The 12,506-nt window shown below is 53.3% G+C and overlaps 3 protein-coding genes across 3 annotated transcripts; 2 read left to right on the top strand and 1 right to left on the bottom strand.

The window, feature by feature from the left end:
- Positions 1-10,471: 10,471 nt before the first annotated feature.
- On the top strand, positions 10,472-10,982 carry CHC_T00007469001 (hypothetical protein). Its single transcript, XM_005711148.1, has 3 exons — positions 10,472-10,499; positions 10,590-10,816; positions 10,962-10,982. The coding sequence occupies exons 1-3, from the start codon at positions 10,472-10,474 to the stop codon at positions 10,980-10,982; spliced, it is 276 nt and encodes a 91-aa protein (XP_005711205.1).
- A 497-nt stretch (positions 10,983-11,479) lies between these two features.
- Positions 11,480-11,554, top strand: CHC_T00007470001 (hypothetical protein). The gene has a single exon (XM_005711149.1). It carries the CDS (start codon positions 11,480-11,482, stop codon positions 11,552-11,554), a length of 75 nt encoding a protein of 24 aa, XP_005711206.1.
- CHC_T00007471001 (hypothetical protein) lies at positions 11,555-11,653 on the bottom strand. The gene has a single exon (XM_005711150.1). It carries the CDS (start codon positions 11,651-11,653, stop codon positions 11,555-11,557), a length of 99 nt encoding a protein of 32 aa, XP_005711207.1.
- Between the last annotated feature and the right edge of the window lie 853 nt (positions 11,654-12,506).

Genomic DNA, 12,506 nt, shown 5'->3' on the forward strand with positions numbered 1-12,506 from the left:
GGAATGGTTGGGGTGGGGAAATAATGGTGCACATATTACACGTACGGTCCCCAACGACTAAAAACTTAAGAGGTTGAGAATAGAATGGTTGGGGGGTGAGGAACGAATGGTGGGGGGGAGGAACGAATAGGGGGGTGAAAATGGAATGGTGCACGCACTCCACGCCCCGCAGCCAACGATTAACAACCGCACTAACCACCCTTCCGGGGGTTAGGAATGAATGATGGGGGGTGAGGAAGGGAGCCGGGATCAATGTGGCGGGGGTAGTGACGACGGGAGGGAGCTTTCATGAGAAAAGAGTGGGTAGTGAGGTTGTCAGTCGCTGAATGCGGGTCGTCTAGTGTGTGCTGTCAACTCCAGCGGCAAGTGCGGGCGGGCTACAGGGGCGGGGCAGCTCTTGGCAACGGCGCTGCCAAGGATATCATTTCTGAGTTGACATATTTTATTGAAGTAAAGAAGTATCCGGACCGTTGAAAGTCTTAAAAGTACACTACAGACACCGGGATTTGGAACTTGATTGCATATCATCAGAAACGATAGGAGCTATCGTCTTCTTCGTGGTCGAAGAAGACCGAGGCTGCATATAATGTCTGCAGCTCTTTCTCTCTCGTTTGTGTTCTCTCTCATACGGACACGCCCTCTCTGTATTTCTTGCTCCAAATGTAAACTGTTCTGTGTATGAAGAAAAGGGTTCCCCTGGACCTCGTTCTGTTCGGCTGTATCAAGTGTTTCAAAGTAGGTTTGATCGTTGGTATCCAGTAAATAATTGTGAATCTTGCCGCAAACAACAACAATAAGTGTGCTGCATGCCACCGAAAATCGCAGGGGAGGCCAAAAAAGATCAAGAGCGAGAAACCAACATGCCAAAGGCCTGTTCGACCGTTATCCTACAAGACGACAAATAAAAGTTAAAAGCATCTTGACTCTGCGATAAACCAAATCCACTGTATGGCGTCAGAACATGCCGACTGTTGGCATAAGCATCATCTGCAGCAATTCGTGCCCATGAGGGCAGATTACCATTTTTGACCACAGAGTGCAGTAACGTGGCTTGAAAGGCAGTTGAATCATGTGTACTTCCGGCATGGCGAGCGGACAGAAATACAAACTTGTCCTTTGCCGCAACGGCAGCTTGCACGCACAAAGCATAGAAACCCTTGCGGTAGAAGTATTTTTGAGGGGCGGGCGTGTCGTTCAACGTAGGCTGGCGTATTTTCATTGCAATACCATCTAGAGCTGCTATAATGCCTTCTAAGGGAGAATTACGTAGTAGTTGGAATTGTCGTGCTGCATTACTGCAATCTGTTTCTGATACTGGAAACTCAATTGAAGCAAGCACTTTGTTAAGCGCTTGTGTTGTCTTATGAAAAAATGTATATGTGGTAGACCTCGTCACGCCGTAAGGCCATCCCGTGTCCAAATAGCTTCCCCTTGCCAAAATGCGCATAGTAATACAGAGCATTGATTCGACACTTTTGGTAGAGTTGGAACAATTTCTTCGGATTTGCGTTCTTTCAAGCTCTGGACGCAACTGGTTGCACAGATATCGAAACTGGTGGGATGACAGTCTGTCCAATCTTATGAAAAGATCATCACCAATAGTTGCCAGATGTGCATTAAGATTAAAGTTTTCTCGTGTGTTTGTAATCTCCTGTTGACGGAAAAAACAGCATCTCATGGTCGCTTGAACGACTGCAGACAGTAAAACTTGCATTGTCTCCCTGGTGGGCCTTCGCTTTTTCGATCTTTGATAGTATGCGCACAGGGAAAGTCCGCGGAGCCAGACGACGGCGAAAGGGAGCACGCATGATACGTTAATCGCGTCCGTATACACCAGGGTGTATGCGGGTGAAGACCCACCAAGGAGTAGCGAGCGGGTGTAAGGGGCTTACAGTCAGCCGAGCTTCGCACCGCAGCGACCAGGAGGCATATAAGCGCAGCGGCCAGGGTCCCCGCGATCGCCGCCGTCCCTCAGCATGTCCATTTCTCTCTGAGAAATTTCCCCACCACTCCGGGCGGCGACGAATTCTACGCGACACACACAGCGTGCAGCCGAGGAATCATGGCAGGACCGACTGACAACCCCGCCCCCGCCGCGCCGGCGGCTGCATTGTGGGCCACCTGGGCTACGGCGAAGCCGGCACGCCGCGACTACGGGGTGGTTGTCACCGAGCTGAATTCCTCGAAGTTGGTAGGCGAGGGAAGCGTCTTTGAGAGGGGCCCATACGTGCCGGCTACGCACATGGGTTATTTTAAACCTCCCCAGGACGCGTTCCTCGCCGATCTCAAGTCCAAAGACCGGCGATCCGGAAAAGAATGGGAGTACGTAAACGCCGCCGGCGTTTGGACGGAACTGGGATTGGCCGCCATGGCGGTGGCCAAAGATCAAGAAGGAAGTTTGGAAGACATGGGAAGGAGGCTCAAGTTGGCTGAGGAATCGATGCGGGCGGCTCTAGAGGTCCGGTCGATGAGGGCACAGTACTTCCGGGACATCACAGAACAGGGAGTAGAAGCCGCTCGCCAGATATCCTTTCTTGTCGAACAGGGCCATGATGCGGTCTTCTCCGAGTCTTACCGCACGGCACGAGAAGCCCTCACCTCCAGGTTGGAGGTGGAGGCGGCGAAACAGCTGTCGAAGTCTCGAATCGAGAGGGCCAGTGGACGCAACCTGCAGGGGAGTTCCTCCGGGGCTCCCCAGTCAGAGTGACGGCCCACCCGGCAGAGCGTCCCACAAGGGTGACCGGGGGACAACCCTTGTGGAGGAGGACGTCCTTGAGGTCCGTCGCCTGGCGCTAGGAACTCGGGGCGTCAGAATACCTGGTGCGACCTATCCGGTTTGGCATTCGCCACTTGCCAACCGAGCCGTTTACGGAGGGGCTCGTACTAGGAGAGATCCCCAATCGGAGGAAGACAAGTGTTTTGGGAGGGCGGATCTGGAGAAGGGGTGTCGGGAAGGGATCTACGAGCAGGTGAGCAACGAGGAGGCGGACGAGAAGGTGCGGGAGGGGAAGATGATATATTCGGCGTTCACCGTGTGGCAAGGGGAGGGGGAGGACAGGAGGGGAAGGTTCGTGGTGAACTTGCATCGGCAGAGCAAGGACTGGCCGCGGGGGAGCATCAAGATGGAACGATACCCTCCTTTGCCGCGGATATACAGAGGGGAGATGTGTTAATGTCGTGGGACATACAGAGCGGGTATCGACATTTCTATCTGCACCCAGATGTGCGCGACTAGTTCATATTTCGGTACGATGGTGGGGTATACCGCTGCATCGCTCGGCCTTTTGGATGGGGTCGCTCGGTGCTCTGGTTTACGAAGCTGTTGCGGGCGCTGGTTCAGTACATCAGAGAGAAGATGAAGTTTCGGGTTCTCCCTTACATCGACGACTTCTTGACAGCGCCCACACCTTTCGGAAGAGTATCAGGTTCGCAGGACTGTGCCCGCCCACGGCGAAGACTTGGGCAGCTCTTCGAGCGCCTGGGGATCGAGAGGCACCCGATGAAGGGTTGTTGGGAGGGGAGCCGCAAGATAGACCACCTCGGGGTGCACATCGGCACCGAGGAGATGCGCTTGTATGTGTCCGACAAGAAGGTGGCGTGCGTAAGGGCTTTGGTCAAAAGGATACTGCTGTTGGCGCAACGGAACCGCCGCCTTGTGTCGTTGGAACTACTGCGACATTTTTGCGGCGTCTGTGTATCGCTAACCCTCGCGCTCCCGCTCGCCCGATTCTACGCTCGGTCGATCTACTTCGACATGAGCCTGCCCGAGAAGCGGGCAACGGAACCGGAGTGGAGCGCAAGGAGCGAGGGCCAAGTACGAAGGGGGGGTTTACTGCGCGCGAAGCGCGCCACCCCGTAGTACGCGGCGCGGAGCTCCGGGGGGTCCGGGGGCCGAGCCCCCGGCGGGGGACTGGAGTCGGAGCCACCAGTAGGGGTCCGGCGGCGAAGCCACCGGGAACGGTACGCTGCATGGAGAGGCTGGGGGACGCCCGCGTTCATCGAAAGTGCGCCTCTGCCGCCAATCCCTGCGCGACCTGCGCTACTGGCGTTCGCTCACTCGTGGCGAGAGATCTCATCAGGCCCGACCCGCACCTCACCATGCACAGCGACGCAGCCGACGTCGGGTATGGAGGCACCCTCGGTTTGGAAACGGGCGCTGGATTGCCGGGTTTGTGGGAGGGTCGCGGTTTTTGGAACGCGGAGGACAGAGCGCAGTCGATTAATTTGAGGGAGCTCCCCGCCGTGCGTCTGCTTCTCCATCGACACTTTGCCGAATACGTCTCAGGATCCCGCGTCCGCCAACTGCTCTTGCACGAGGACAACCAAGCGGTAGTGTACATCCTCAACGCAATGGTGTCCGCGAGCAAGGCAATGATGGTGGAGCTCCGCAAGTTGGAGGTGCTACTGCGCGTTCTGGGGGTCAAGATAGAGGCCCGTTGGATACCCTCTGCGGTGAACCGCTTCGCGGATGCCCTGTCTCGGACATGGGATCGGGCGATGCGAGGCTTACGGACTCCCTCTGGAAGTCAATTGCGCGCGAATATCGCTTGGACCACATCGTCTTCGCCTCTCGACCGCTGGGAGAAAACATGGTGGCCCGGAAGAAGTTCCTGCGCACCCAGATGGAGGATAACTGGGGGGACGGGACGGGCCGACTGTGAATCCGCCGTTCGACATGCTTCCGCTGGTGGTGCGCAAGATAGAGGCGGAGGGAGGGAAGGGGATACTGTTGGCTCCGAATTGGCCTGCTCAAGCTTGGTTCGCGCGCTTGCGCGCGCTGAGCTCACGCATGGTCGTGCTCGACCCTGGTGGGTGCCACGCACCTCTGCTTCGCGCAGAGAAGTCTGTCAATCCCGCTTGGTCGGTGGTCCTAGCCGACATCAGTTAAGGGAGGATTGGGAGATGGGGATCCGGGGGGATGTGTTCGCACGGACCGGGACTGCAGGCGCAACGGGAGGGGCGCTGGAGGCGGCGGCATTGCTGGTGCAGTACGCCCGCTCGGAGAGCACGTGGAGAAACCGGCTGACCCAAGTTCGCAAATGGCTCCTGTTCTGCGATGAGGAGGGTCGTCACCCACGCCCGGCTGAGGAGGGAGACGTACTCTCATACATCGGCTTCCTGTCCCTCGAGGGCCGGGTCGGGCCGACCTCCGCTCCACAATATATTTCGGCTATCGCGGGATATCACGAGGATGCTGGCTATGCCTCTCCAACCCGCACAAAGCGCGTCCGCGACCTGTTGAAGGCGTATGCGCGTAAGGAAGAGCAGGCTGGTGGTGAGCACAAAGCCCGGGCAGGGCTGACAGCAGGCGTAATGCGGCAGGTGTTGGAATATGGTCTCCAAGCCAGTGCAATATCGGAAATTGGATGTTGCGCTATGGCAACTTTCTCGTTTATTTTGCAATGTCGTTCGGTGTCAGTCGCTCATGTCACGGTGGCGGAAGTTGTAGTATAGTGGCGGTCGCCAGCTATGAGCTAGCTCGAGGAAGAGGTAACAACCAATAGGGGGTGTCCCGCGGTAGATCGGGACGGTGGTAGAGCAAAGGGGAAGTACGTCGGCCGACTGTGAAAGCACGACGAACTGGTCAAACTGTGGACCCGGAATGGGACCTGCACTGGAAGGGGTTGTGTAAGAACACACAAAACAGGGGAGAACCAGAGCTTACAGACTAGTGTCAGAAATGGGCGGAGCGCCGAGTAGCGGACGCTCCTAGAGGGAACGAGCGGGACAGACGTCAATAGTGCCGCCAACGCTAGAGGCTTCTCGTAGCCCGCGACTTGACAATCGTCACAACGTAGGGAGAGAGAAATAGGTCGTGCGACAGTAATAAGCCCAGGCTAGGGGCCAGTCTTAGCCCGCGTAGTCACAACGACAGATGGAAAAATGTAATAGAGAAAACAGTAGAAAAGTCGAGCGACAGAGGAACGCCTAGGCTAGAGGCTAGTCTTAACCCGCGTAGTCGCAAAGACGGAGAAAAGGAGAAGAAAATGGTAAAGGCAATAGAGCTATGGAAAAGTCGCAAGACAGATGCCGACAATGTCACCTAAGTCTGAGGCTTGTCTTGACCCGCGGTGTCGCACCGTCGACGGAAATCCGTTCCCAAAAGATCCTTGACTGTTTACTGTCATTGCCCGGCGCCGTCGCTTAAATAAGCGAGGTCGCGGGGTCTCGGACATTGTCCATCCTACTGTACTACTGTACTCTATTGTGCAATGCACTGTACTATGCCATTACTACTGTAAAGGAGGGTTGCCCTAATTATCGGTCACTTGCGAAGAAAATAAAATCAAAAGTAGAATTGATTGGTCATTCACGGACATTTTGGTGTGGTTCGCTTCTTGAAAGACCGGTGAATCACGCTGTTTTTCTCCAAAAGCTCGAAATCAAAACCATATTCTCGCAGTTTACGAAACAAAAAGGGCCTTGAAAAAACGACTTCGTGCCTAAAGATCGGTCACCAGGTTAATTTGGCCCAATCAAACCAACGAAAAATATAACAAATTTGTATGCCACGTCATCGAGTGAACCAGTGGAAACCCTGTTGGGGGCATGCCCGGCGCCGACGTTCATGTAAAAGAGGGGGGAAGGGCGATCCGAAGGGGACTTGCAGGCGCGGCGCATGGGGAAACACTGGGAGCGGGGCATGTGCAGTGTTGCAGTGCAAAATGGGGTCGCGCCGGGCAGGGCGTAGCAGCGGTGGAGGACCGTGGCGCTGGACTGGAGTGTGTTTTATTGCTGTTGTCCGCGGGCATTGGCGGTGCGATATCGGGCAACTGCACGCCTAACATGCAAAGGACGCACCCTTTTCCTGTAATCCCGTACAGTTTCACAGCAGAGTGTCGCGCGACGCGTGCATACATACTCTGACAACAGCTCGGATCGTTTTCGCTTCGCTTCTAGCTTGCGCGCTTCCTCCAGTCCTTTCTTTCGCGCAGAAATTTTAGCACTGTTCCGCGCAGCATGGCGCCTGTTCGCCCCCGCTCTCACCAATGAAAGCACATTACTTGACGTCATGACCTCCCCGAAAGTCGTGTCCACGTACCCGTGTGGTTTAAGGATAGCGGTCTCTCCCAAAACAGTATTTCGTATCTCTGCTTGCTTGTTCTTGAAAAGCTCTTCCAGTTGCTCACAACCCAGAATCTCATTACTGTCAGCTGGAGATCTGGGTCGTGGCACGGACAGCAGCCGGTGCATGTCCAGAGGCCAAATACCAGACCGCTTAAAGGCGGCCTTAATGTTACCACTTATAAATGTGTCGTCGTACGCCTCAGTGATTATTGAGCAAATGTCAAATACATCGATCTCAATATTGTCTGCCATACCAATGTTTATAAACACATTATTCAGCTTTCTCTTAAACGCACCAAACACCACACAGTCAAGAGGCTGTGTTTTGCCTGATGTATGGGCGGGCAAAGCATACACGACCACATTTCTCTCATGAAAGAATTCCAGAACGCGGAGAGATAAATGAGATCGATATCCATCATACACTAGTAGAACTTTTCGACCGTCCTTTAGGAGGTCCTGTATACTTTCCACAAAGACGCAAGCCCAGTTCACAAAAATGTCGGAGTCCACTCCCCCTAGCTCTGCGCGGAGGGCCACAACTGCCCTGTGTGGCAGCCTACTTGCCGGCGTTTCATACACGACCGTCCCATCTCTTAATCCTGTCCTATACGGCATACGCTTCCCCTTAAAAACGAAGAGTGGTAGACCAGCTGTTCCAGCTGCTGAAATGACCGGCATCATAGTGATACGGTCATCGTACTTGCAGTGCCCTGTGCGGCTGTCTGCAGAGCTGCCTCGTGTGATATAGCGCTTACACTGCGTTTTAGAAGCTAGGTCCCGACCTGGTGTGATGCCGCACTCATCTAAGTTAAACAAGCGTTGCGCGTCTATGTTGTTGTCGGCAATAAGGCGTTCGAGTTTTGCAAAGTGAGATGTTAGTATTTCGGCGCTGCAAGCAGCAAATCGCAATGCCTCCTGGCGGGTTGGTTTAGCGAATGTCAATGTGTTACGATGCCGTGCCCGAAAGCCTCTGAGCCATTTTGGTCCCGGCTTTCCATCCCTGAAGGGAACACGAAGACGACGCGGAAGTACCATGTGATTAACAATAATGGCGGCAGCATCGGCCAAGTGGTCATTAGTCAGAGGAGTACCTCCGGCTGCCATCTTGGTAAGCAGAGAAACCATCATAAGTTCCTCCCTTTTATTAAGAGCTAGGCGGCGACCGACAGAGTTAGCAGTTGTTTTGCCGGACTGCACAGCAGATTGCAAGGTGGAGTATGCAATGCCGCTCCACTTGGATGCCTTTCGTATGCTCATAGACCCGGCGGCCACCATGTCAAGGGCTGCCTGTCGCCTGCCCTGCCGCGTTCGAGGCAATCGCGGGAGAGCGGCATGCATCTTGGAGTGAAGGGCTCGGATGAGATCTGAATGGGCGTTGAGGGCGGCCATGAGGGGCTCGGTTGGCAAGATTCGGTCAAACAGCTAAAGCCCGCCTTTTTGGAGGGATTTGAATGCACTTAATTTGCATTCCTGCCAAGTGGCGGGTTGGTTTGTCATGGTAAAACGCTCTGGCAGAGCGATTGGAAAGATTTGTTTTTAAATCTATCCACGACTTTCAGAGATAATCAGCAATGAGATAGTCCGAGTACTGAAACTTGGCCCCTTACGTGTACAAGAATCTTATTTTTTGGGAATTTATAGAAGCAATTAGGGGTGACCGACGAGTTGGGGCGGGTGACCGATAATTAGGGCAACCCTCTTTACCTTGTCATATAGAACCTCCGGGCTAGAATGTATACAGTGCGTCATCGGCCTGTAATGCCCACGTGTAGTTCGTCCTCCTGGGAGGCACACGTGTAGTCCATTCGCCTGTAAGGCACACGTGTAGTCGCGCTTCTGTAAGGCACCCGCGGCGGCGGGTGCTGTACAAATTACAAATCTGGGCTGTGATACCACAGACGTCACTCTCACAGATCAATGCCTTGCCGTAAGGCTCACGCATCGCAAAGGGAAGTCGCTGCGCCGCCCGCTCCTGCTGTCGTGTCCCTCATCCCCTACATGGGAGCCAGGGACTGCGGTGCATGATCTCTTTCGCCGGTGGGTGGCGGTCCGCCCGCCCAGCGCGGGCTGGTTCAATTTGCGCGCTGCACAGCCCGTCGGGTCGGCGAACCTCGCCCAGGGCATTGAACGTGCCTTGCTACTGATTAAGGCGTCACCCCCCGACGGCTACTACTACGGATCCCACAGCGGCCGCATCGGGGGGTTCAACGAACTACTCAACCTCCAGTTTACCAAGGTTTGGATAATGCAGAGGCTGGACTGGACTTCGGAGACTATGTTTGGGGTTTATTTTGACAGTAGAATTGTCGTCACCGCAGACTCAGAGTGGTTCTTTGCGCACCTGCGTCCCGCATGAGCGCATCTCCGGTCTACTTGGTCTTCGCGTCCGTGTACACCAGGGTGAATGCGGGTGAAGACCCACCAAGGAGTAGCGAGCGGGTGTAAGGGGCTTACAGTCAGCCGAGCGTCGCACCGCGGCGAACCGGAGGCATATAAGCGCAGCGCCCAGGGTCCCCGCGATCGCCGCCGCCCCTCGGCATGTCTATTTTTCTCCCACCCACCTCTCCCAGTTCCCCCCTTTCCCCCCTCATATCCTCGGTGGTCTCACATGTCTACTTCTATAGTGTTTGGTATGTTTTGCTGTTATGTCTAATTGCTTTTGTTCTTGATTGGGTTTCGTTCTAGCGCTGACGAGTTTATGGGTTCTTACTGCGGATGTCCGCGGACTAGAGTAAAGCAACATAGACTTTTCAAGCAGGGAACGACACTGTACGAGCACGCCTAGCCTATAACCTAATACTCAGGGTGACCCCACCGCCAACAAAATTTCTGTCCTAAAGTTCCAACCACTAAAGTTTGGACCGATGGACTAAAGTTCGGACCGATGGAAGAAATTTTGAACCCCACCGCGCCACCATTTGTCCTAAAGTTTAGAATTTGGGAAGGATTCTTTTCCAAACCAAAATTATTTGGTCGAGATTTTTGTCCAAAGCGCCGTTTGGGCGAGCTTCGTTCTATAGTAACGGTACAGAAAACATCTGAATTTCATGTGCTTACAGCTCTACCAAAGCTCTTCCAAATGGCTTTGGGGCTGTTTTGACTGAAGTCCCATCAATAGTGTGGGACGCAAAAAGGAGTGTTGTGCAGCCTTCGCTCGTGGACATTTCCCATCTTCTCCCTCCTTCTCGTCTTCTGAGAAGTGCAGGCAATGGCTGAGGTGGTTACTAGGACTGATGACTCGGCAGTAAGAGTGAGGAAAAAGGGTAAGGGACTGGGGTGGTCAGACGAGGAGAATCTTGCCCTGTGCGTTGCTGAGAGCGCAGTTCTAGAGTCCATAATAGGAATTGAAAGCGTGGTGTACTTGCCGAGTTGATAATTCCCAAACAGGAGCCTACATATTATGGAGAGCGGGCAAGTGACGAGCAAAAGTTGCCGCCAATTGTGGAACAGACGCGTGCAGTAGCTTGCTTCTTTGCGCCAAATGTATTTCTACGACATACTTGTAGCCTAAGGGTGAGCCCACCGCGCCTTGCCCAAAATCGCAAAAAGCAGACAGTTGTCCTCCGGTAATTGGATCTACTATCTTTTAATCAAGCCGCGCTTTGGGGGAGGTGGTGATTCAGAGATGAACCCCACCGCGCCTGTAACACGATACATCTATTCATATTCAGGGTCACCCCAATTAGGCTACAAGTATGTCGTAGAAATACATTTGGCGCAAAGAAGCAAGCTACTGCACGCGTCTGTTCCACAATTGGCGGCAACTTTTGCTCTTCACTTGCCCGCTCTCCATAATATGTAGGCTCCTGTTTGGGAATTATCAACTCGGCAAGTACACCACGCTTTCAATTCGCGGCATTCTCAGACACTGCGCTCTCAGCAACGCACAGGGCAAGACTCTCCTCGTCTGACCACCCCAGTCCCTTACCCTTTTTCCTCACTCTTACTGCCGAGTCATCAGTCCTAGTAACCACCTCAGCCATTGCCTGCACTTCTCAGAAGACGAGAAGGAGGGAGAAGATGGGAAATGTCCACGAGCGAAGGCTGCACAACACTCCTTTTTGCGTCCCACACTATTGATGGGACTTCAGTCAAAACAGCCCCAAAGCCATTTGGAAGAGCTTTGGTAGAGCTGTAAGCACATGAAATTCAGATGTTTTCTGTACCGTTACTATAGAACGAAGCTCGCCCAAACGGCGCTTTGGACAAAAATCTCGACCAAATAATTTTGGTTTGGAAAAGAATCCTTCCCAAATTCTAAACTTTAGGACAAATTGTGGCGCGGTGGGGTTCAAAATTTCTTCCATCGGTCCGAACTTTAGTCCATCGGTCCAAACTTTAGTGGTTGGAATTTTAGTAGAGAAATTTTGTTGGCGGTGGGGTCACCCTAATTGGGGTGACCCTGAATATGAATAGATGTATCGTGTTACAGGCGCGGTGGGGTTCATCTCTGAATCACCACCTCCCCCAAAGCGCGGCTTGATTAAAAGATAGTAGATCCAATTACCGGAGGACAACTGTCTGCTTTTTGCGATTTTGGGCAAGGCGCGGTGGGGTCACCCTCACCACGTGAGTGCGACATGATTGGGTGTCCGTAAAAAGTTTCCAAAATGTTTTGGACCGGATCCAAGATGGAAATTGGAAATCGGTGCCCTGCTGTACAATTTCCGATTTCCAAATTTCCGACTTTTAAAAACACCTAGAACGCCCCTCAGTTGCACGATAATCAGGTGCTCTGCTTTTCACTATGAAATTCGGAAAAATACATGTGTGGGTGCTGTAGATCCATCAAATGATGTGGTAGTCTGTAACGTCGCATTTATCCAGTCATTTGCAGTACAGGGGGGGTCGCGATATAGTGCTACCCTGTGTTAGTGGGCCGAAAACGGCTCTATATCGAACCAGGCACTGTAGGATAATGAGATTTTCGGCCTTTTTGCAGCCACTTCCTTGCATCACTGCTCAGAAGGACCGCTCGCAGGTCATCATTCAGGCTTTGAATCTTCACTACAGACTCAAGGTCTAATCAAGCATTTCTGATATTAGTAGCTGCCGAGCCGTCGCATTGACTTCCTCCTTTTTCGCAGCCATAAATGCCAGCCTACACTTTTGCAGATGTCCAATTGCATCATCGACCCTGCCTTTTTCCGCCATAGTCTCTAATCGAGTTTTAGCAACTGCATAATATCTTTCTGCGGTGGCAGCGGCTCTCGGGCAGTACCTCCATACAACTGCCTCTCTGGAGACCCTTCGTTTTTGGCTCAAAATTCGTGTCACCCGCAGAAGGGTAGCACTATATCGGAGCTGGCACTAACAAAGATGGCACTATATCGCGACCCCCCCTGTACCAGATTGACTTTCTTATACAGTATATTGCCTGCTCTTGCGATCTACTTGAGAGCCCTAACGTAACTTGGAAGCCCTCTTCAGAGGGC

Source organism: Chondrus crispus, genomic scaffold (genome assembly GCF_000350225.1).
Source record: "Chondrus crispus Stackhouse genomic scaffold, scaffold_75, whole genome shotgun sequence".
Classification (NCBI taxonomy): Eukaryota; Rhodophyta; class Florideophyceae; order Gigartinales; family Gigartinaceae; genus Chondrus; species Chondrus crispus.